Source organism: Nerophis ophidion, linkage group LG06, assembly GCF_033978795.1.
Source record: "Nerophis ophidion isolate RoL-2023_Sa linkage group LG06, RoL_Noph_v1.0, whole genome shotgun sequence".
NCBI classification, from domain to species: Eukaryota; Metazoa; Chordata; class Actinopteri; order Syngnathiformes; family Syngnathidae; genus Nerophis; species Nerophis ophidion.
In genome coordinates, this window is record NC_084616.1 from 52,930,829 (window position 1) to 52,956,489 (window position 25,661).

The 25,661-nt window shown below is 41.2% G+C and overlaps 1 protein-coding gene across 2 annotated transcripts in view; it reads right to left on the minus strand.

Annotated features, from left to right (window-relative positions):
• Positions 1-24,916, minus strand: part of slc12a5b (solute carrier family 12 member 5b) — a 75,379-nt gene extending 50,463 nt beyond the window's left edge. The window contains exon 1 of one of the 2 annotated variants that reach the window (XM_061904206.1): positions 24,581-24,916. In XM_061904206.1, coding sequence (XP_061760190.1) covers positions 24,581-24,638 — 58 coding nt within the window. In that variant the 5' untranslated portion in view covers positions 24,639-24,916. The remainder of the gene's footprint in view (positions 1-24,580) is intronic. The other variant, XM_061904205.1, reaches the window with a different exon arrangement.
• Between the last annotated feature and the right edge of the window lie 745 nt (positions 24,917-25,661).

A 25,661-nucleotide genomic window follows, 5' to 3' on the forward strand; every position in this document is an offset into this window, starting at 1 on the left:
CAACACAAATACAACATTGAAACAATATGCTTTTTGATGAGGTTTATTAAATGTTAGGTTGTGAGGTTAATATGACCATTGAAATTGGATCATTTCCCAACCAACAATGTGGATCCAACATTGGACATTAACGTTTCAATTTATAAATACAACTATTTCGCAACGTTGTTTCAAAGTCAGTTTTAAAGAACATGTATGTATGATCAACATTGTATCAATGTTTTGTGCCTTTGGGATGATTCTAGATGTTGTTTTACCAATTCCAAACACAGTATTTAGTAGACCATCATTATTTCTAAATCAACATATACATGTACTTTATTACTCATTGAGGAATCAGCTTATAAAACTGCTAATATAAACAGGTTTCTCTTCATACAACAATGAGAGTTGATACCACCTACAAAGTAGCATCAACCCACTGAGGCCCACACACAATCATACTGTAGATCTAATTCAACTGGCTGTATAAACCCTGCTCTAAATTACACAGTAAGTATAAAAGCTTAGTCTCCCCATCGTACAGTATTTGAACTAAAAACAAAGACACTTCATCATCATCAGACATCGGACACATCATCACGAGCTGTAAAATTAACATGGTGTGAAAAATATGATTTTTAATTTTATTACCAACTACCTTACATTGCAGCAACATTTTAGTACAGAACAGCTGGAGCGGAAAATGACAGGAATATACCTCATTAGCTCTAAGTCATACAGTATCTGTTCCAAACACATTGACATTTGTATGCAGAGATAAAGCAAAGTAACTGAAACAGCGACAACTCTTTTCACTATACAGCAAAACAACTTTTGTTTACTACTGTTTGTATCTGCAAACAAACTCCATGCCGATGAGCTTCAAAATAATTTGAAATGACTGCTAACATATGAAAACACAGCCAAATTCCGTTGAGATTAATCGGGAAAAAAAATCGGTGTGAGATAACTTTTCTTAATTATTATAAAAGGTAAGAGAATGCATTTTATTAAGGCATGCGTCATGAAACATGATTGAAGCATGCAAATGCAAGGTAGTGGGAGGTGCAGATTTGTATACCCTTCATGTGACATGGTTATTACAAAATGGACAGTTTATTCCAGCTTTTAAAAGCTTAATAGGACGTAGGCTCAGATGGATTATCCTGCAGCTGCTGGAGGCCACAGAGAAAGGCCGGAATCAACATCTGCGTATGAGCAAGATACTCCAATCAGCTGAATTACAGCAATCACAGCAACCCTACAAATACCTCCTTTAGTTTTAACTTGTAGGTCGTAGTTCAAGATTAATTCAATAAAGTCTCCGCTTAGCGACACACTTTGCAAAAAAGTGGATCCTGTTTATGTCTGAAACTTTTAACCATAACAACAGAATGAGAGTGAGGTGATAATGTAGCAGTAACTACTGTAGCAACAACACTTAGTGAACACAAAGAACAACTAAACTCATTTGTTCTGTGAGTTCAAACCCCGGCCGAGTCATACCAAAGACTATAAAAAAAATGGTACCCATTGCCTCCCTGCTTGGCACTCATTATCAAGGGTTGGAATTGGGGGTTAAATTACCATAAATGATTCCCGGGCACGGCACCGCTGCTGCCCACTACTCCCCTCACTTTCCAGGGAGTAATCAAAGGGATGGGTCAAATGCAGAGTACAAATTTCACCACACCTAGTGTGTGTGTGACAATCGTTGGTACTTTAACTTAACTTAATTGTTTTAATACAGCAACATAAAGTCAGCATGATATTCTACTTTCCCTTACGGTAAACGTCTCTTGAGCAGAAGGCTGCACAACATGCTCCTAAATAGTATGCAGTATTATTGTAGTACACACAGTAGTGAAGACAACATGTAACAACAGTGATATCATTGGACATAAGAATATGTCAGCACATAGACACTGAAAAACATTGAAAAGGAGTAGCGGGTATGGCATAATTACACCAAGTAACCCCTCTAAACCTTTGATAGAATGAATAGGTAAGTAAAAACAGATGTGGTTTGAAACCAGATGCTATATCAGAATAGGGATCAGAAAGTATCATCGATGTGATGGATATCTGGAAAATGGATTTGACTTAACATTCATTCTCTCTGAAGAGTAAAGAATGTGTGGACTGCGATGAGGTGGCAACTTGTCCAGGGTGTGCCCCGCCCTCCGCCTGTGCGCAGCTGAGATTGGCTCCAGCAACACCCCGCGACACTATAAGGGACAAGCGGTAGAAAATGGATGGATTGATGGAGAATGTGTGGATTTAAGATTCAGAGGGTCAGGCTGAGCGGTAAATTTTCACCCCTGACCCTGACACACATTTGTACGCTTTTTTCCCCCATTGTTCTAATCTCTAATCTAAGAAGACTGGGTAGTTCTGGAGCTCAGTAGGAGGATTACTGAGCATCTCTGCAATTTCCAACATATCCTACCATTCCTTTTGGATTCCAGACAGTAGTTTCAGCGGACGGATCAGGATCTTAGTAAAACTCTCAGACGCCTCGCCTCGTAAGTCAAGGTAGACGACTTAGTAAAGCATGTTATTGAGGAAAAAAGAAGGAGCATTATTGCATGCATAAAAATGACGAATAAAGTCTAACTAAATATCAAAATTGCAGTAAATAAGACCACACAATTTGATATATCCATCCATCCATCCATTTTCTACTGCTTGTCCCTTTTTTGGGGTCACTGGAGCCTATCTCAGCTGCATTCGGGCGGTAGGCGGGGTACACCCTGGACAAGTCGCCACCTGATCACAGGGCCAACACAGATAGACATAGTAGTTGCTAACACTTTTGAGTAATAACAATAATATGTATATATATATATATATATATATATATATATATATATATATATATATATATATATATATATATATATATATATATATATATATCTCCATCCATCCATCCATTTTCTACCACTTATTCCCTTTTGGGGTCGCGGGGGGCGCTGGCGCCTATCTCAGCTACAATCGAGCGGAAGGCGGGGTACACCCTGGACAAGTCGCTACCTCATCGCAGGGCCAACACAGATAGACAGACAACATTCACACTCACATTCACACACTAGGGCCAATTTAGTGTTGCCAATCAACCTATCCCCAGGTGCATGTCTTTGGAGGTGGGAGGAAGCCGGAGTACCCGGAGGGAACCCACGCAGTCACAAGGAGGACGTGCAAACTCCACACAGAAAGATCCCGAGCCCGGGATTGAACTCAGGACTGCTCAGAACGTTCGTATTGTGAGGCAGACGCACTAACCCCTCTTCCACCATGCTGCCCAATTTGATATTTCACGTACTGCATATCTGTGCATTGAGAGTCTGCATATTTTTATTTCTGGATAAACAAACCAAAATTAAGATGAATATTAAATATATTCATGTAATTTATGACTCACTATTTTCAGCCCAGTTTGGGTTCACAACCCACAAGCGGAGAATCACTACTTTATTGTACTGTAAGTCCAGCCTACACATTTAAGGCAAATTACACGTCCTCAATTTTTTTTTACAGTTGGAGCAAACCTTGGGCTGTTTTTTTCTACCAAACTAAAACTACACTTTTGATTGTGTTTCATTTGTGTTGCCTATTTACTTATGTGACGCTACCAATCTCTCATAGTATTCACAACCCCGAACAGTAGTTTTTTTTTTAGCACTCATTAGGAAGACTGCCATGCAAAAGCAGATTAAGTTGTGCCTCTGCACCTCTGTCACCATTCCTCATGACGTCTGTCTTTTGCAGATTTTAAGTTGTTTTAGTGGATACCTGATACATAAAGGCTTTGTCAATTTGGATAAATGGCTAGTGTTCATTAAAGGGGGTGTACAAATCCAAAATGTTTTCTAATACAATGACGCGGGTCACCTGGCCCCCTCTCCTGGAGCCAGGCCCGGAAGTAGGGTTCGATGGCGAGCGCCTGTCCACATGTCGCCCAGGCGGGCACACCCCTAAGAGGTAATGTGGGTTCCTCCTCCAATCGGTTTACCACTCACAGGAGGGGGCATAAATGTTGGGTGCATAGAGGTCAAGTGAAGTGTGAGCTCGGCGGCAGCCGAAGGCAGGGCCTATGACAGTCCGGTCCTCGACGACAGAAGATAGCTCTTGGGACATGGAATGTCACCTTTTGTGCGCTAGATCTAATTGGACTCACTTCAACGCAGTCCTCTCGAGAGAGGCTGAACGACTCTCTTCCACTCTGGCATTGCAAACAGTGAGAGGCGACGGGCTGGGGTAGCAATTCTTGTTGCCCCCACCCCCCCAGGCTCTGAGCCTGTACTTTGGATTTTAAGCCAGTCGACGAGAGAGAAGTTTACCTCCACCTTGGGTGGGGGGCCTGGTCTTGACTCTTGTTTGTGCTTATGCACCAAACAGCAGCTCAGAGTACCCACACTGTAGTATTCTCTCGAGGGAGTACTGGAGAGCGCTCCAACAGGTGATTCGCTTGTTCTGCTGGGTGACTTCAATACTCACATTGGCACCGACAGTGAGACCTGGTGAGGCTTGATTGGAGGAACGGCCTACCCGTTCTGAACCCGAGTGGTGTTTTGTTGTTGGACTTTTGTGCTTGTCACATAATGTCCATAATGAACACCATGTTCAAACATAAGGGTGTCCATATGTGCACTTGCAATAGGACATGCAAGGCCGCAATTCGATGATCGATTTTGTGATTGTGTCATAAAAGCGTCAGTAGTTTTGGGGCTTACTTGGCTTTGCATTCATTGTCCTAATATCAATTGGTCTAAACCAGCCATCTCTGACTGCAGCCCATTTTGTCATTTTAACTGCAATCTCCAATTTATAAAAATGGAGACATACACCAGTTTACTAACTACAGACCGGTTTCATTATTTCCACAATTCTACAAAATCATGAAAAAAGTATTCAATACCCGACTAGATATATTTGCTCTGACTCCATATTGGTTCTCGTGGAGAATCAATATGGATTCCAAGCAAATATCTCAACATCGATAGCATTAATCAAAATAACAGAGCAACACACTGGACTGACTGAGGCACTCAGGCTACATGAAATTTGGAGACATTTTCAAGACATTTTCAGAGTTCCTGCCTGAACAAGATTGCTAGGTGTGTCTCTTCAAGCAAAATCCTCAACAGAATGAAAACAGCGGTCTGTGTCTCCCTACCACCACCAATGAGCTTTTCTGCAGAACCCTACAAACGGTAAACACTGGGAGGAGGGTTGTGAGTACAGTTTTCCTTCACTGGCCATTACACCAGCAGTGGGGAGTGGCAAAAGGGAGGAGGTCAGTTGCTTACCCTTACAATTTCTCCCCTGGAAAAGTTTCACACAAGTGGGAAGAAAGCTGTGTACCAAACTTGTGTGAAGGTATTACGTCTCGGTGCGTTGTCAGGTCTATAGGACTTGAGCTGGACCGAGTTCTTTTGGCCAGGCTCCTCCCTGAAGGCCAGCTGGAGGTCCTTGTACAAATTGCCCCTTGAAAAAAGAACGACAGACCTCCAGTGGAGGCTTGTGCATGCATGAACAATAGCTAAGAACAGACACAGAGCGCACATTGAGCCAGGGGTTTGTCAGACTAGGGTTGTACGGTACTGGTTCTAATAAAGTACTGCAGTACTAACTAATTAAAAATGGTATTGTACTGCCTCTGAAAAATACCGGTTTCCACACAGAGCACTTACATGCAAACACGGTGTGTAGACAGAAAGGGAGTATGGACGTACTTTGGCTTAAAAACTAACGAAAAATGTCAAGCTATAAACACTGAAACAGCGCTCAGCAAGAGGTGCTTAAAAACATGGCTAGCTAGCTAACATCCATCCGCAGTCGACAGTGTTTTAGCCACTTCTAAATCACTAATCCTCGCCTCCATTGCGACAAAGTATCATCTATGCAGGAAGAGAAATAGCTAAACATGCTTCACTACACTGTAGGAGGATACAATAGCTCATCGCTAACAACAAGCTAGTGCTCTCTAAATGTAAACAAATGCCATGGGGAGAATCTGTACCTGACCGCCACTGTAATGATACCAATTGCAATAATTACATCAATATTTTTTTTATCGTAACAGAAGCTTTTTTCCTTTTTTTAAAATTCATAGTATGTTTATGAACTCAAAAAATATGTGCCTGGACAAATGAGGACTTTAAACTCTTACTTGGTATCTGATCAATCCCCTAATTTGTGGTATCATCCAAAACTAATGGAAAGCATCCACACAACAGAAGAATTTGTATTTATTACATCTTAACAGAAGTGTAGAAGAAACATGTTAAAACAGAAAGTAACCAGACAATAATTGAACACGTAGATTTATAATCCATTTTTTACAGCTTGTCCACCATAGTTTTGACATAACAATAGAATGGGAAATAACACAATATGTTACTGCATACGTCAGCAGCTAAATTAGGAGCCTCTGTTTGCTTACTTGCGACTAAAAGAGAAGTTGACTAGTATGTTCATTATCTTATCTAAGGCCAAAATTGTTCTTTGATTGCAATTTGAAATGTATGTTTAATGGACCACAAGATTTTTGTTAAAATACATCCAATAATGCCATTTTTTGTGGTCGCCATTATTTAGAAAAGCTAAATGTTTTAATTAGTTCTGCCAAATTGGCAATTTGGATCACAAGGAGGAAGCAAATGCAGAAGGGTAGCAACCCCAATGTGATCCAAGTACTAAAGGGTTTGGTGAGAGCCCGGATACAAGTGGAATTTTCTTTTTATAGTTTGATGGACACTTTACAGACTGTTGTTGTTTTGTGGGGACCTGAGGTAATTATGTGTTCTGATTGTGCTGATGACTGGCTTGTTATGTTATGAGTTTATAAAAAACATTTTTGTGACTGATGTAATTTACTAATTTGTCATGAAGAAATACAGGGTTTTGTTAAATCATCTATCCATCCATCCATCTATCTATCTATCTATCTATCTATCTATCTATCTATCTATCTATCTATCTATCTATCTATCTATCTATCTATCTATCTATCTATCTATCTATCTATCTATCTATCTATCTATCTATCTATCTATCTATCTATCTATCTATCTATCTATCTATCTATCTATCATGATGTCATTTGATCCTGACTCATTCAAGGAAATGAAAATAGTATACAGGCTGTATTAACGTTAGTGTCAATCAGGAAAATGGATTCATGTTCATACTCCAGTGGAACAGCTACAGCGACATCTGCCAAGTAGATTATTCCATTGCAGCTCTGTGTGGGTGTTTCAAATGCAGACAGGACACGCTTTTGAATCAGACGACCTTTGAAGAAATATTTCAGTACTGATAGTAATATTGTATGAAATAACTAATGCTGATCAGGAGTAACTTAATATATTCAGTAGCAGTTTAGTTAAAGGGGACCTATTGTGCAAAACCGACTTTTCTTACCAATTTGTACCTGTTTTTGTGTATTTTGCATCTGCATAAGTCACGTAAATTTGAGGCATAGAGGCATTTTGCCTTCCTTCATACTTCCTCCAAACAAACCTTTTGCAATTTGCCTAAATTGTGACATTTTTCTATTTGTGATGTCAGGGCATATCAGCTGTTGTAGTCTGACGTTGTAGTCAATAAGTTCCTTATATTTTTCTATCCCTTGTTGTGGGGCAGACTGGTTCGTACATGCACATGCATCCCTGCTGTTGCCATTTCTAATACAAAGTAATATAGTTTTAATATACAGTATCTGTCAGTAAACTCCATATGGAAGCACTAAACACTACAATATGGATGGCAGGGGGAAGACGCAGTCGAAGTGGAGGCACGTAAATAAGATTGCACAAAAAACGGCGCATTCTGAAAAGACAGTCAGAAAGTAACTCAAAGTGTAATGAGGGCAGTTCTCCTGCCTTTTTTTCCCCCTGTCAATAAGTCTCCTACCCTGTCATTCGTTCCAGGTGTGCTGCCAGTCATCCGAGTCCACCTGTTGCTAATCAACCACCAGCCTTAAACCCTGGATCTCCACTCAGCCGGTGCCAGTTCGTCCGTTGCCAGCAGTAGAATCTAGCCTGAGCTCACTTACTGTCTTTTGCCCTGAACCTTTTGTAATGCTGTTTTTTGTATTTCCTTAGGTACAGAACAGACATTTGACCTGGTTTTCCTAGAGTTGATCTTTCATAACAACCGTTTTATTTTCTCCAGTAATTTTTTTGTTATAAGAGATTTTTTTCGGATCTGCATTTGGATTCTCATTTTTTTTGAGGCCACAACAGAATGATCTGACCAGTATGAATCAGGCGGATCTTCCCCTTGATGTGGACACATCTGTGGCAATCCAGGAAGCCATTTCGCATCAAAGGCATCCAGCTTGGCCTCCATGAACAGACACTACGCCATAATGTCCACGGAAATCAGGATCTTGTATCACAGATGAGTCAACTAACGAATCAAATGTCTGTTTTGACTAAACAACTTTCATCCACAGCCTCTGCCCAGTCACCTTTCACCCCTGCCTCACCTCACGCCTCAGCCACAACTCCTGAAGTTCCCGTGCCAAACTCTGAGCCTTTTCATGGGGACCTGAGCAGCTGTCGCGGCTTTCTTCTGCAGTGTTCCACCGTTTTTTTAACTCAGAACAACCTTTTCTACAGATAAGTCAAATATTTTGTTTATGGTTGGGTTCCTGCGTGGCAGAGCATTAACAAAGGCAGAGGCAGAGGATTTAAAGAATCCACTGGCACTCAGGAGATTCAATGACTTTGTTGAGCGTTTCCGGCAAGTTTTCGACCACCCAAATTATGCTGACAGTGCAGCAAAGTGTCTCCCAACACTACAGCAGGGAAGTCGTAGTGCTACAGATTATTCTGTGGAGTTTCAAATATTGGCAGTTGACTCGGGATGGAATGACAAGGCGCTTATGGAGATTTTTGTTAAGGGTCTTAATGAACAGCTAAAGGATGAATTGGTTTGAAGAGACGAAGAAGCCAGTTTCTGTTCACTCATTTCATTAATGATTTGTTCAGATAACCGTTTTCGTGAGCGCTGCGAAGAGAAGACTGGTCAACCTAAATTCCCTCAAACTGTTCACAGAACAGCAATTAAAGCCGCAAAAATTCTCCGTCCTAGTCCTCCTGCGGATACTAACGAACCCATGCAGCTGAGCAGAGCACACCTGTCTCCTGAAGAACGGCAGCAACGCGTGAGGCTAGGTCATTGCCTATATAGTGGGGGATCGGGTCATTTAATTTCCACTTGTCCAGTCAGGCCAAGAAGACCAGACTCACCAAGAGTCCTGGGAGCATTGGTGAGTCGTTCTCAAATAGCGTCTAGTCCAAGATTGTTACTTTCGGCTACCCTTAGTTTGGGTCAATTTTCCCTGCCACTGTCTACGTTGATTGATTCTGGTGCTGAGGATAACTTTTTTAAATTTTGAGTTAGCCAAACAGTCTAGCATCCCCATACAGGCACTTAAAGCCCCCATTAAAGCTAATTCTTTAAATGGGCAATTATTGGCTAATGTTACTCACTGTACTGCCCCGCTAACACTTTGCCTCTCTGGGAACCATAACGAAGAGATTCAGTTCAAGATAATCTCTTCTCTTCACACAACACTTGTGCTGGGACATCCTTGGTTGAGTTTGCAGAATCCTACTATCGATTGGGTACATGGTAGGATTACAGGTTGGAGTGAAAATTGTCACATTAATTGCCTTCGCTCTGGCTTGGTTTCTATTCTGGATGGTACCTCTGAGCCTCTTGAAATTCCTGACCTGTCGAACATCCCCACGTTATCACGATCCAGCAGAGGTATTTAGTAAATATAAAGCCTTCTCTACCTCACCACCCATATGATTGCGCCATTGAGCTCCTCCCTGGTGAAACATTGCCCTCTAGCAGCTTGTACAATTTGTCACGCCAAGAGAGAGAAGCGATGGAGAAATATTTAAGCTAGTCTTTATCAGCAGGCTTAACCCGTCAATCTTCTTCCCCTGTCGGTGCAGGATTTTTTTTTTTGTCAAAGGACAAATCCTTATGTCCCTGTATATATTATCGTGGCCTGAACAACATTACCAATCAAAAATAATTATCCACTACCTTTGCTCACGCCAGCCTTTGATCCATTACAAGGATCTGTCATTTTCTCGAAGTTAGATCTGCGCAATCCATACCAACTCATACGTATTGAGAGGGTGACTTAACACCCCCATGGGACATTTAGAATATTTGGTTGACTTCTGGTTGAGGACGCATAGCGTGAATACGTGTTAGCCTCTAGCTCCCGCTTTACTCTTCCCTTTAACAGGTACCTCACCTGTATTTCATGAGCATTTAACTGCTCGTAACTTTTTTTTTTTTTTACCACTATGGCACATAACAACACGCTTCATGAATGACAATGTCTCCCAAATCCACAATATCGCAAGACAAGGTAGAGGCCGACGCTGCAGCCGTTAGCGAATCCGAGCTGATTGCTATACTATTGGATCACAGATCAACCTTGGTAAGTGAGCTCAAAACATCCTTTAGCGAGGTGAACAATAAGCTGGACGGACTTCAAGAGATCGTAAACAGTCATAACTAAAGACTGACCTCTCTGGAGGAAAATGCTGAATCCCTACATCAGCGGTTGGAGCAGGTTGAGGATATTTGTGTTATGCTACAAGCCGACAACAAGAAGCTAAAGGCTAAGCTAACCGACCTGGAGGGAAGGAGCAGGCGGAATAATGCCCGGCTCGTTGGCTTACGTGAAGGGATAGAGGGCCCGCAACCTACAGTACCAAGTTTTTCCTCCCTGTTGCTGAAAGAAGTACATGGTAAGGAAGTATTCGCCTATCCATTGGAGCTGGGCCACGCTCATCGCAGCCTGGCTCCTAAGCCGGGACACGGGGACAAACCCCGACCTATCCTGCTATGTTTTCACCGCTTCCACAGTAAAAACCTGCTGATCCGGGAGGCTAGGAAGAGGGGTACGCTGCAATACCACGGGCAAACGTTCAGAGTTTACGAGGACTACTCTCCAGAGGTAGTGAATCAGCGGAGGGCTTACCGGACTGTGGTTGCGTCCCTGTACAAGATGGGACTCAAACCCTCGCTACGCTACGCTACCCGGCCAGGCTCCGCATCACACAGACGGATCAGCGTTTGGCTCGGATCAGTAGCTGAGGCAGATAACTTCGTCAAGGCGTATAAAGACTCTTCATAACGGTTTCACCAACAAAGTGTGTTTATGAGTGACAGTCAGTTTAAGATCTGGACTGTTTAATCATATTACAGGTTATATTTTCTACCTCAATCTATATCTCTGTTGTTGTTCCCATGCTGTAATGATATAATTCATCTAGACCAAATATGAGGGGGGATTTTATTTTATTTATTATTTATTATTATTATCTTTTAAATTTTTTATTTTATTTTATTGATTTTTTTTCTTCTTTTCTTTCTCCCTCTCACTGTGTCTCACCTAATACATATGTGGACGAGTAAACAATACTGGATTGTTTATAGCTATCTTTTAAATTGGTCTTGATAGAAGTTTGTAAAGTTTCAGCAGCATATAGTACATTCATTTAAGCTTATAATTACTTATTTTACCTTAACTGCCCTACCTCAATGTCTTTATTTTTGGCAATAAACATGACCACAGATGTTTCCCTGGGAGGCCCGCAAGGCTTACTTAAGAGGGCAGATAATATCTTTTATGGCTAATAAACGAAAGAACTCGGAAGCAAAACAACTAAGTCTGGACAAGCAAATAGCTGAAATTCATAAAATATATGCACAATTTCCATCTCCTGACTTGTATAAAGAGCGCCTGAAACTTAAAGCAGAATACGACCTCATTTCTTCATCTTTTATTGAAAATCTTCTGCTCAGGAATAGGAGTGCTCTGTATGAACATAGTGAGAAGGCAGGGGAAATTCTGGCCAGACAATTGAAGGAGGCAAGAGCTAAACACATTATCAATGGGGTGCTTTCTCAGGATGGTAGGGTCACTACAGACCAACAGGAAATAAATAACATTTTTAAAGATTACTATTGTAAACTGTATGTGTCCAACAGCCCCTCCAACCCAAATGCCATACAGGACTTTTTTAAGGATCTACATATCCCATCCGTGCCACCAGATCAGGTCTTAAATCTAGATAAGCCAGTAACACAACAATAAATATTGGAGGCCATTATGTCTCTACAAACTACAAAATCACCTGGTCTGGATGGTCTGCCGTGTGAATTTAATGTGAAATTCTCTACACAGTTAGCTCCTATATTGCCAACCATGTACTCAGAATCAGTAGAAGCGGGATCTCTTCCAACCGCCCTAAATCAGGCATGCATAACATTACTGGCAAAAAAGAGCAAGGACCCCTTGGACTGCGGATCCTAAAGACCCATATCTTTGTTAAATACAGACTATAAAATATTGTCCAAAGTATTGGCTTGACATTTGGAAAACATTTTACTCAGTTTAATATCCCCAGACCAGACAGGTTTTGTTATGCATAGACGTTCCTTTTTTAATACCCGACGATTGTTTAACATAATGTATACTCCTTGTCAAGCTGCTTCAGAATGTCTTCTCTCCATGGATGCAGAGAAGGCATTTGATAAAGTAGAATGGGACTACCTCTTTGAAACGCTGGCAAAATTTGGATTCGGGGAAACATTTATCACATGGAAAAAATTGTTATATTACAGCCCTTCTGCTATGATTCTGACTAATAATTTGTATTCAAGTCCTTTTGATTTACATCGTGGAACTCGCCAGGGATGCCCCCTCAGTCCCCTTCTTTTTGTCCTGGCTATCGAAGCCCTAGCTTTAGCCATTAGGTCTAATCACTCCATAATGGGCATAAATAGAGGAAACATAAAACATAAATTGTCCCTTTGTGCTGACGACCTTCCCCTTTATGTGTCCAACGCAGAGTCTGTAATTCCATTAATCCTCAGCCTGTTACAACGGTTTTGTAAAATCTCTGGTTATAAATTGAATTTACATAAAAGTGAGCTACTGCCTTTGAATATGGACGTCTCAATATTAGAAAACATTAAGTTGCCCTTTAAGATCACTACAGACAGTTTTAATTACCTCAGAGTTACTATTACAAATAATTTTAAAGACCTTTTCAGGCAAAACTTTGGAAAGTTGTAAACACAAACCAAGCAAGATCTGGCTAATTGGACTTCCCTGTTCATTTAACTTATAGGCAGAGTCAATGCAATTAAGATGACTGTGCTTCCAAAATATCTGTATTTATTTCAATGCTTGCCTGTTTATATCCCTGGTACATTTAAAAAAAAAAATTTGACTCAATAATCTCATCTTATATTTGGAATGGCAAACAACCACGTCTGTGGAAGGAGTTTTTACAAAGAGCAAAATATGATGGAGGCATGGCCCTTCCAAATTTCTGTATGTATTACTGGGCCGCCAACTTGTATTGCATGTCCTACTGGACATATTACCACCTACATCAGGAAAGTCCTTCAGGGGTGAAGCTGGACACATTCCTGTTGTTCTGCTTCCTTAGCAGCCCTAATGGGTGCAGCTTTGCCTCTATTAGTGAAGACAATTAACATCAATCCAGTAGTAAGTCACTCGCTCAAAATATACTGTCAATTTAGAAAACATTTCAACCTGCAAGGAATGAGTCTTTTCAGCCCAGTTGCATCAAATCACTGCTTTCCACCTTCAACACTTGACACAGCTTTTATTATGTGGCATCAAAGGGGTTTGAAATGCTTCAATGATCTTTTTATAGACAGCAGACAGCAGCTTTATCGTTGTCCATTCTTAACATGTACAAGACACATAAGAACTGAAATTACATTTTCGGCACAGTCCCACTAAGAGCAGACATACGTTACAAGGGGACAAAACAGGACCGCCAACGGATCAGCCACTTACAGCGCACCTTAAAAAAGGTGGGTAAAAGGTGACATTGGGAAAGAGGGAAGAGTACTCACCCAATTAACCTGGGTGAGATGTTGAAATGTTTTTGTGGACTGGGGCCGATCTCAAAGTTCGACACCAGGTGTTGTTGAAAAAAAGGAAAGTCAAAAGCGTCCATCTTTGAGGAGTCCTCGGGGGAGTTCTTCAGAACAGCCTGTTCTAGATTGCATCAAGGCCATTCGAGGGAGTTAAATCGTAGATTAAGATGTTGTTTTTCTTCGAGCAGTCTAAACAATGACTTGCCTGCTCTGTTGTCTGTGCTGGATCTGTCAAATTCAATTTAATTATTCCTTCTCAGCAAACTTCTCCAAGATGAGATCCATTTTGCGATTCAAATCAGAAATCGCTCCAGTCTGTGTTCCCACAGCCCGACCCAATCCTTCCATTGCGTTGAACAGCCATTGGGCCCCTTGAGTGGCTGCCATCGTCTTCCGAATTTGACGATACATTAGAGCAATGCCCAGCCCAATCAGCACGTGCCCCGCGATCAAAGTTCCAAATAAGTAGATGTCTTCCACACATTCGATGGAAAGAGCTGAGAGGCACATGAGTCCCCATTTATCCCAGGAATCTCTCACGTACCCTGCAGCAGTGTTTCCATCAGGGCAGCCAGGCTCCCCCAAACCTCTTTTCCTTGTCGAAAAGACTGTCAATTGTGTCGAGAGTCTAGCTGATCATATTCATATTTGATGTTTAGATTAGAGGACACCGCAAAGAAAGATGCTTTAAAAAAGTTCAGACAAAGACAAGGACACAGAAAGCAAGCAGGGAAGGAGGGAGCGGAGAAAAATGCAACCGCCCTCACCAAGAGGCAAGACAGATATATTCGCGTCTTTTATGGAATTGTCCGAGAAATTTAATCTAGCCAGTTCCCATTTATTTTGATATTTCCAGATAAGGGATTACATTAAAACAGTTCTTCCGCAGTTCCCTAATAAACCCTCTAAATCAGGGATGCCCATTATGTCGATCGCGAGCTACCAGTCGACCGCGGGGGGTGTGTCAGTCGATCTCCAGCCAGGCTTTTAAAAAAAATAGACCTAAAAATTAGTGATCATCAATCTTAACCAAGGCGTCACTTAAATGACATTCACGGTACCGGAGGGTCTTGTGAGATGACGCTGGCTGCTGCAAGATCATTATTATTAAAAATGACCGAGAGGAAGGCGAGAAACACTTTTTATTTCAACAGACTCTCGCGCTGTACCTTCCGTCAAAACTCTAAAGGCCGACTGCACATTTCCTATCTTCACAATAAAAGCCCTGCTTCATGCTGCCTGCGCTAACTAAATACAGAGTCTCGGAAAACTGGCGTGCACAAGCGATCCCTCAGAAAGCTGGCGTGCACATCACTTGTGCACGCCAGCTTTCCGAGACTCTTATTTTGTTAGCGCAGGCAGCATGAAGCAGGGCTTTTATTGTGAAGATAGGAAATGTGCAGTGGGCCTTTAGAGTTTTGACGGAAGGGACGGCGCGAAAGTCTGTTGAAATAAAAAGTGTTTCTCGCCTTCCTCTCTGTCATTTTTTCATAATAATGAACTGGCAGCAGCCTGCGTCATCTCACAAGACCCTCGGGTGCCGTGAATGTCAATCAAGCAAGCAACGGAATTTGCCGCCAATGTTTTTCTTGTAAAGTGTATGGAAGCTGGATGAATTAGATGCCAAAAACCAACCACTTTCATGTGGTATTGTACAGAAAGGACAACTTTTTTTCTCCTCCATTTAAAAATGTGGGCGTTATCATCATTACTGTCTGATTCCAATCAATGCAAGTCATCAGAATCAGGTAATACACCAACTTATATTCTTGTCTTTGTGAAAGAAAGACATCTATATGTGTTACACATGCTTGTATTATCATTAAACACATTTAACTTGTTTACAAAAATGTCTCTTTCATAAATAAATAAATATAAATTATATATATAAATGAGGTAGATCCCTCGAGTTGGTCAATTGAAAAGTAGCTCGCCTGCGGAAAAAGTGTGGGCACCCCTGCTCTAAATCAACTACAGATGAAATTATGCCTTGATATCCAACAAAGAAAAGGGCAATCTCACATATACTTAATTTACTCTCAGGGTTAGAATGCACTTCCATGCTAACAATTAGAACAGCATGGCAACAAGACCTCCAAACATCAATAGATGACGTAACCTGGGCAAAAACTGAGAAAAGGGTTCACTCATCCTCAATGTGCGCACGACACTCACTGGTCCAATTTAAAGTCATACACCGGTTGCATTGGTCAAAAGCAAAATTAGCTAAAATATTTCCCCAAATTGACCAATTATGTGATGGATGTAAATTATATAACGCAACACTAATACACATGTTTTGGCTTTGTCCGAAGCTAAAGGAGTACTGGAAATCTATCTTTGAAGCATTCTCTACGGTCTTAACAATTCAAATTGATCCAACCCCTTTCATTTATGTATTTGGAATCATTCCTGAAGGGATGGAGCTACCTGTAGGGGGTCATAAAATAGGGGCTTTTACCACCCTCCTCGCACGCCGCCTGATATTGTTGACGTGGAAGGAGGCTTTCCCACCCTCAGTCTCCCACTGGATAAGTGACGTGCTAGCAAACCTGAAGCTCGAGATAATAAGATATACATTACGGGGCTCTGAAAACAAGTTTTTCAAAGTGTGGATATCTTTTTTTTTTTTTTTTTGACCAATCCTTTACACAAGTGCAGGAATAGCCCTCGACACCTATTTGAATGTGACTGCCGATATTTCAGGTCTTGTCATGTTGCTTCTACAGTGTTTCAGTTTTCAACTATTTTGTCTCAAGTGCCTTGTATTGATTGTTTTTCTTTATTTACTTATTTATTTATTTTAATCTGGGTACTTTTGTACGTACTCTTACTATTGTTTGTTTTTTTTGTTTTTGTTTTGAGTGACAGCAGGGGTAGGGGATGAAGAGGGTTTGAATTTTGTGTTAATTTGAAATGTGAAATCAATAAAAAGAACTATGAAAGAATATTTGGTTGTGCCTTTTGGTCTTTTTCTAACGGCCCAGCCGTTTTTCAAGCTCTCGTAAATGATGTTCTGACACTTTCTGCACCGTTTTGTTCTCGTTTCTTGACGATATTCTAATTTTTTCCATCCCAAGCTGATCATCACGTCCGTCTAGTTTTGCAAAAACTTTTGGAAAATGAATTGTATGTGAAAGCAAAGAAATGTGACTTTCATCGTGACTCGGTGTCTTTTTCCGGGTTTATTAATGAGGCTGGACAAGTGAGACCCGACCCCCAAAAATGGTGGCTGATCGTCGCAGAGCTCCTGTTCCAGCCTATCAACCAGGACTGTTGGTATGGTTATCATCTTGAAACATCCCCCTAAGAACTGAGGCTCGTAAACTGTCTCAATGTTTTATTGGTCCCTTTCCTGTCGATGTGATTGTCAACCCTACAGACATTTGACTGAAGCTACCCTTTATGAGGATACAACCTGTCTTTCACGTTTCCCAACTCAAACCAATGACTGTCAGCCCTCAGTCTCGTACCCTGTCATTAGTTCAAGGTGTGCTGCCAGTCATCCGAGCCCACCTGTTGCTTATCAACCACTGGACTTAAACCCTGGATCTCCACTCAGCCAGTGCCATTTTGTCCGTTGCCGGCGGTAGAATCTAGCCTGAGCTCACTTACTGTCTTTTACCCTTAACCTTTTGTAATCCTGTTTTTTGTATTTCCTCAGGTGGAGGACATACCTTTGACCCTGTTTTCCTGGAGCTGATCTTTCGTTACAACCGATTTATTTTCTCCAGTGATTTTTTTGTTATTAAATAGAGATTTTTTATGGATCTGCATTTGGATTCAAATTTTTTTGAGGCCACAACATAAAAATGATCTGTAAAACAAAATGGATGCGAAATTTTAACCATCATGTAGACTGCAAGGAAGTGTTTTATGTGGTTGGAAAACAAATCATATGACCCCTTTGAAACAATGCATGATGTAATTTGGTTCATTGATACTGTTTGCCTGGTGAGAGCACCTTAGCTTTCCTATACAATTTCTAAAGCTTAATAGTTTATCTTCTCCTGTGATCAAATTTTTCATGCCTACTGTCTGAATCGTTCTAAATCTATTTTGTCTTATTTTCTTCTTTATTGACCTTGTCATTGTTGATTATTCGTCCCTTTCTTATTTTTAATGAGATTAACTATAACGTCCTAAATAGTCTGTATAATCACTGACTGCTTGTTTGGTAACTTGTACCCAATTTTATTTTAGTAATGAACAACTATTAGTTGATTGAGTTTCAGGTACCACCATGAGAAGGAATTAATGGCAAATGACTTATTTAAGAGGGGCCATTCCAAATGTTGAATTCAGGCAGCATTCTAGCTGATTTTGTTTCCTGCAGATAATGGTATGTAATGTAAATGTCTCTGTGCTACACCCCCAAAGACAATTGAATCCAGAACTGACAAGCCTCACGCTTTGAGCATGAAAAAGTAAAGCAGTTTAACCCATTCACACGCCACACTTAACATTTCTCACATTTATATTTCTCCACCCTCTATATATTTCTATATTAATAAACTTTGTCCTCGTGACATGTCGTAGTTCGAGTAACTGATTGATTGACCAAAACAACCATTCACAGACCAATCCATAAATGATTATTCTTCAATCTTGCCAACCACGGAAGACACCAGGCAACCAATCACAAGCAACGTAATGTTGGGTCTTGGCGTCTCTATCTTTCACACACACCTCAGTGCAGTGTTGTCAACTTGGCGACTTTCTTGCTAAATCTATCTGTCCTACTGTTAGTGACTTTCTTTCTCAAAAGCGATGAGCGACAACTCTAGCAACTTTTTTGGGGATATTTTGGGGACATGAAACCTCAGATCACTTTAATGTCCTCAACGTACAAACGGTGCTGCTGTAAGCCATTGCTCACAGGTGGTCCCCCTGTCAACTGAATGTCTGCTCTGAGAGGGCTTGTACTGAAGACACATTTCATTATACATTTAAGATCAATAACAAATCAGAGCAGAGAGGAGATGCACACCCTCTGTGCCGCTGTTTCTTCCTTGGTTTACTGTGTGAGATTAAATGTTTCACCACTATCACACTTCAACTAAAAAGAAGCCTATCGTTCATGTTAATGAGCCAGTCAATTGATTTGGTTTGTTTGTGAACATCAAAACCTTCCAGTCTTTTGATCAAATGTGTTACTTTAAGATGTAATGATCTACAACATTGAAAATGGCAACTAAACTAAAAATCAACAGAAGAAAATTAATTTACAATTCTAATCCTAATTTCTATTTTTTTTTACTCACTTTTTATGTCTCCCACTACATTATTCCATTAGAATGTCTATTGTAATACATTATGCAAATGAGGCAATGATGTAATCTATGAACATTTGTGACATACAATAGCCACTATCCTTACTGAGGAGTTGGCGACACCGGAAGATCAAGAGGGATCAGAAGAGATTGAGGACAGTGAGGACGGAGTTGTAGAAAAGATACAATTTGAGAACACAGATGCAGAGAATGCGATAGAAGAGCTAGCAGAGAAAACAGTGGAAATTATTTTAATTTCTAATTTCTGGTTCATTAGGAGGCCACAGTGCAGGGATGGCTGCTGGAATTGAGAACATCAGTCTTAAGTATTAATTAACAATATATCAAGCTGGATAGTGTTTACCACGGAGCACTGAGATTCATCACCAATTGCGCTCCCCTTACTCACCATTGTGTCTTATACTCAATGGTTAACTGGACATCTTTATGTGCTCGACGCCTCAATCATTGCAATGTTTTCATCTACAAAACCATTCTTTGTATCACTCCATCTTATCTATCTTGTCTTTTAACAAAAAACAAGGAAGTCACAATCTCCATTCAATAAATGTTCTTCAATTTGTCATCCCCAAAGTAAGAACTGAATTGGGCAAGAAAGCATTTAGGTTTTCAGCACTGAATGCTTGGAATAACCTACAATCGAATATTCAACTTCAAACCCTTGTTTCATTAAATGAGTTTAAAGCTTCTGTGAAAGGATTGCAGTCTACCTTGTCTGTATGCACATGTGTCATATGAGCAAGTTTTAATGTTGTAAATGTGATGTTTTATGTGTTGTTTTTTGTTTTTAATGTAACCTTGCTGCTGCCGTTTAGGCCAGGCCTCCCTTGGAAAAAAGATCTTTGATCTCAATGGGATTTTACCTGGTTAAATAAAGGCTAAATAAAAAATAAAAACAGGCTGAATTGGTGTTAAAAAAGACAATTGTCTTTCAAATGCATCATGCCACTAAAGTCACACTTTAGTCATTTTCTGAAACTTGCCAGCCCTTCTAATCAATCAGTTTGAACCTCTCTGAAGGGACAAATCAAGGTCATTAAGGGCACAATGATACAATCTGAACAAGTATGGAAACTTGCAACCTACGCACTCGTTTAGTTTAAATAAAAGTAACAACAAAAATGACACTTTGCAGAAGCAAGCCACACATTACCTGGCTTTGAAAGTGATCCATTTTGTTCTTTCATACGACTTTTTTCAGTTTTTGTTTTGTACAGTATTTGTGTCTATCCATGTGCTTCTCTTGCATAACACAGTTGTAAGAGTCTCATCTCTGACCCTGCATTAAGCCCACGTTGTGTCATTTTATGCTCTTATATAAACTGACAACTATTAACCATTGAAACAATATTTGTTCTTTTTTATTAGCTGGTTTGTGGCTTTTTGAAATTATGTAAGAAAGCCCAACATTAATCCCCAAACTTCGGCCACCTCCTCAGGTTCCCAGGTCAGTAGTGAGAACAAATCACTCCAGCGTGTCCTTGGTCTACCTCTGGGCCTCCCTCTCGCTGAGCATGCTTGGAGCACCTGAACAGGGAGGTGTCCAAAAACCAATTGGGACTCGATGAAGCAATACTTGAAGACACTGCATGTGAAGGCTCTATAATGCTGATGCTGAACTGAAATGCTGATGGAATGTAGAATGAACATAAGAATTGTTTAAATGTTGAAATGGTTTGAATGCTGAAGAGCTGACACTGAACGGAAATTCTAGAGGAATATAGAAATGGTTTGAAAGTTGAAATAGTGCAAAGGTTAGTTAAATGGTTTCATAACTGAAGAGCAGAAGCTGTACTGAAATTCAGTATGAATCTTGAACTGTGGGTGTAGTTGGAGTGAGCATACCGCAAGAGGTTACAAAGTAACATAATCTATAAATTGTTGCTCTGTAAAAATGCTGGCATTAAAAGTTGGCATGGGGAGTGGAGTTTTTTGGTTGGGGCCAGCTGGGTCTGGTCCCCGCGTCAATCGTGGCGCCTTGGTGCGTTGAGTGGTATTCTGTAGTGTTGCATGGCGGCCTGCTAGAGTATTGGCCTTGTGTGTTGGCGTCTGTTTCTCCTTTCCTTTTGTCCTTTTTAAATTGTTTTGTTAATTTGTTTTTAATGTCTTATTTTCTCTCTCTTTCCTCAAGAGGATGATCCGCCAGGATGTTTCATCTCTATTTTTTGGGTCCCTGCAGATGGGACGAGTGGTTCCTGTGGTTCCGTACTGGGTGGTCCTTCTGCGGCCGACTTGAGTGGGGCAGCTGAGGGTGCTCTTCTTAGGGGGAGAAGAGGGAGCTGGCTGTCTCCTGCTTCTCCCGTGCCTTGTCTTCTACCGGGCACGTCCGTCTACCGCCTGCTCCTGGCCTGCACGGTGTCATGTTGGACCCAGTTCTGGGAGTCCTGTTGCTGGCCGGCCTGCCCGGTTGGGGCCGGTGGTCCCTTTTTTCCTAGTTACCACACCTGGGTTTTGGGTTGGGCTGCCTGGGTGGCTGTGCCAGTACTTTGGCCCTCGCACATACTGGGAGAAAAATATAGTGTGCATACAAACACACATACAAACTCGCATACACATATTTATTATTACATATATACATTCATTCATAATTACATATGCACATACATAGGTACATACGCTCACACATACATACACAAATACAGTAAATACACACGGTACATAGGGCCACACGCACAGTCACTGTACAAACATACATGTATACATAATGTACATAAACAAGCATACATTCATTCATGCAAATAATTACATTACAAATATATTACAACTGAAAACTGGGTAAAACACGGTACACTGATGAAGCTTAACCTATTTTTACTATAACAATCTACAAGGTAAATGTAGTCCGCTTCTCTTTTTCCCCCTCCATTTATCTGCTTTCTTTTGTGAATCAAGTTTTCATTACATTTAATTATGGTTGCATTTCAAACAATAATATTGTTGATAATAATTTAGGTAATTATTATTATAATTCATTATCAATAGTGTTATTTCTATTTGTATTTTTATTGTTCCATTGGTAGTGCAATAATGTTCATTTTCACTTCTGTGTTACTACAATCTACTTCACTAACTAGTTGTTGGCTATTACTTACCATTTCATATTTCTACAAATTGTATTTGCTGATGTTGTTCTGTTGTTGTTGTTTTCATCTCTGTCTTATCCCCCTTTTGTCTTGGCAATTTCCCCCTCTGTCTTCCTTTTTTCTTTTTTCCATACCCTCCTGTTCCGGTCGGGCTGCACCAAAAATTTTATAAATTAATTTGACAAAATTAAATACAAATAAGGCAACAAGAGAAGTATCCCACACTTCTGTTTTTATTTTTTTCAAGTAAATCTGTACAGCGGATATAGGCATCTACATCAACAATATGATTTTCCTGAGTAAATGAACAGGACGTTAAAAAATAAAAAGGGCCTTGAAGCAATTCTCCCATCAGACCTATGTCCGATTTCGTGATCATGGAGAGGGGCACAAACTTAAAGTCGCCAGTGTAAGAGGGGAGCATACTGACTACTGAGCTAAAAGCACAGGCAATCTCCCAGATCACTAGCCCTATTCTTGAAGTTGACTGGCCTCTGTTACACTCGCAGTGACATGCATGCGCCCGCAGCCAAGGGGATGTATTCATAAACAAAATTCCATCCATCCATCCATTTTCTACCACTTATTCCCTTTGGGGTCGCGGGGGGCGCTGGTGCCTATCTCAGCTACAATCGGGCGAAAGGAGGGGTACACCCAGGACAAGTCTCCACCTCATCACGGGGCCAACACAGATAGACAGACAACATTCACACTCACATTCACACACTAGGGCCAATTTAGTGTTGCCAATCAACCTATCCCCAGGTGCATGTCTTTGGAGGTGTATAAACAAAATTATTTTTTTAAATGGATGACATTTTTACGTTGTTGCTGTTCTGTTCAGTAAAACATTTTTTTTTTCAAACTGTGCTTACGTGGTGGTGGCCCAAAACTCCCACAGCCCCCCTTTAGATTAATGCGGTCCTTTAAATAAACCTCCTTTTTAGACCAGTTGATCTACCGCTTCTTTTCTTTTTCTCCTCTGTCCCCCCCTCCCTTGCGGAGGGGGTCCGGTCCGATGGCCATGGATGAAGTACTGGCTGTCCAGAGTCGGGACCCAGGATGGACCGGTTGCCTGTGTATCGGTTGGGGACATCTCTACGCTGCTGATCCGACTCCGCTTGGGATGGTTTCCTGTGGACGGGATTATCGCTGCTGTCTTGGGTCCGCTTTGAACTGAACTCTCGCGGCTGTGTTGGATCCACTATGGATTGAACTTTCACAGTATCATGTTAGACCCGCTCGACATCCATTGCTTTCGGGCCCCTAGAGGGGGGGGGGCGACCACATATGTGGTCCTCTCCAAGGTTCTCATAGTCATCATTGTCACTGACGTCCCACTGGGTGTGAGTTTTCTTTGCCCTTATGTGGATTCTTCCGAGGATGTCGTAGTGGTTGAGCAGCCCTTCGGGACACTTATGATTTAGGGCTATATAAATAAACATTGATTGATTGATTGATAAAGGGTCTGAACAGGGAACCTCTGTAAAGACGACCACAAAAATCGTACTCCATATCTACACATAACTCCCCCAACACCAGTTTTTGCTCTGACCACCGCCAAAATTGGCCTGCCCATACCTGTCAGTTGCTTTCAGGAGTCCCACACGCCATCTATGCTTAATACGGCTCCTTTATCAGCTTGTCGGCTTCCCTAACCTCTGGTGTCATGTTCGGAGATTGGGTAAAGAAGCAAGTGTGGTCAAAAACAATTGCATGCATGCAATCTGTGTTTATACATTATTAATACAATATAATGTTGTGATTGATTAAATGCATTAACTTTGCAAGCCCTCATTTTATAAACATTTTTGCCTTCACTGTGGCAGTGTGTGTGGTAAAATGTTTATGTGCCACATAGGACAGCATGATAGAGATGTTTGGGTGTACATGTGCAGTACATGAAGTACACACACATGCTTTTGTACCATTCATGAAAGGAAATTATTGCCCTCTGGCAGGACATTCTTTATGTCTGCTGAGATGAATGAGAGCAGCAATGAAAAGCTATAATACTCTCCACATGAACTGCATGAATTTAAACCTCTGCTTAACTTTTAACAAATCATGAACGTCATGGCGGTGAACATGCAGCTTTTTGGTCGACATTTGAAGGCATCGCAACACTCTAGCATCCATCATCTCTTTGCCCTCAAACACATAATATTTTCCTCTCCTAACTTACAACATGTGCACACTGTCATCCGCCTTACACAAATGGCAGCTCATTCCTCTCTCCCAGGCCTCACTCACCCTGATTGTTGGGGCTCCCCTCTCCCTCCTCGCAGTCTGTTGTCATGTTGTTGAGCATCCTCTCGCCTCCTCAAACTCACACCTCTTAGTATTAGAGAAAGGCTATGTATCCTCTTATTTGTGCGATGCTCTTCAGGAGAACAATTGATAGTCTTCAGGTGGCAGTAAGGGAGAATTGGCGATGGCCACCTCGATGAAACATGCACTCTCCCTGTTTCTGTGCACCGCTCACCCCCAACTCAGTTTAAGCCCAACCAAAACATTCACTATGTATTCAGAAGGTATTATCTCTCTCTTCCTCTCCCCCCGTCCTCTTTTTCTCTCCCTCACGCACCATCGTCTATCTCATCACGAGGAAGGGATGCAGGGCGAGCGACATGAGATGGCAATGCACCGCCTCCTGAGGATTAGACTTCTTTTCTCATATTCTTTTGAGACGGCAGAGAAGATTCCTTTTCATTACTGTTCATTTATTCCACTTTTGTTATTTCCCCTCCACCGCATCTCTCTTTTCATGTACCCCAGCCAGCCTATGGTCAATTGTGTATAAGATGGGCTGCAGGCTTCAGTTGTGTAACTTAAAAACCCTTTCTCCTGTTGTGGTTGACTTCTGCCCGTGTTCGCACATTACAGCGAGTACTTTCTTTCAAATGACAAAAAGTAGATGGATGCACTAAACATTATTGTGTTTGTATATACTTACATACTTATTTTATCCTCTTCGTCCCTGACGGGACATAAGGCTTTGACAATCTGCCTTAATCTGGACCTGTCTTAAGCAACATGCTGTGCCTCGCCCCAGGTCCTTCAGCTCAGCTGTCACCGTACGCCACCACGTGTTCTTGGGCCGGCCTTCCTTCCTTTTCCCAGGTGGAGTCCATCGTAGTGCGATCTTGGGGATGAGATCATGCCAAACATCCTGAGAACATGCCAAAGCCATTGGAATTGGCGGCATGTAATTTCTAGCACCACACTGTTGCACTAGGTCTTCTTGTATAGATGTACATTGGATAATTTCTCGGGCCAGAAGATTCGACAGTTTCCTGAGGCATCCATTGTAGAAGGCTTCGACTTTTTTCAT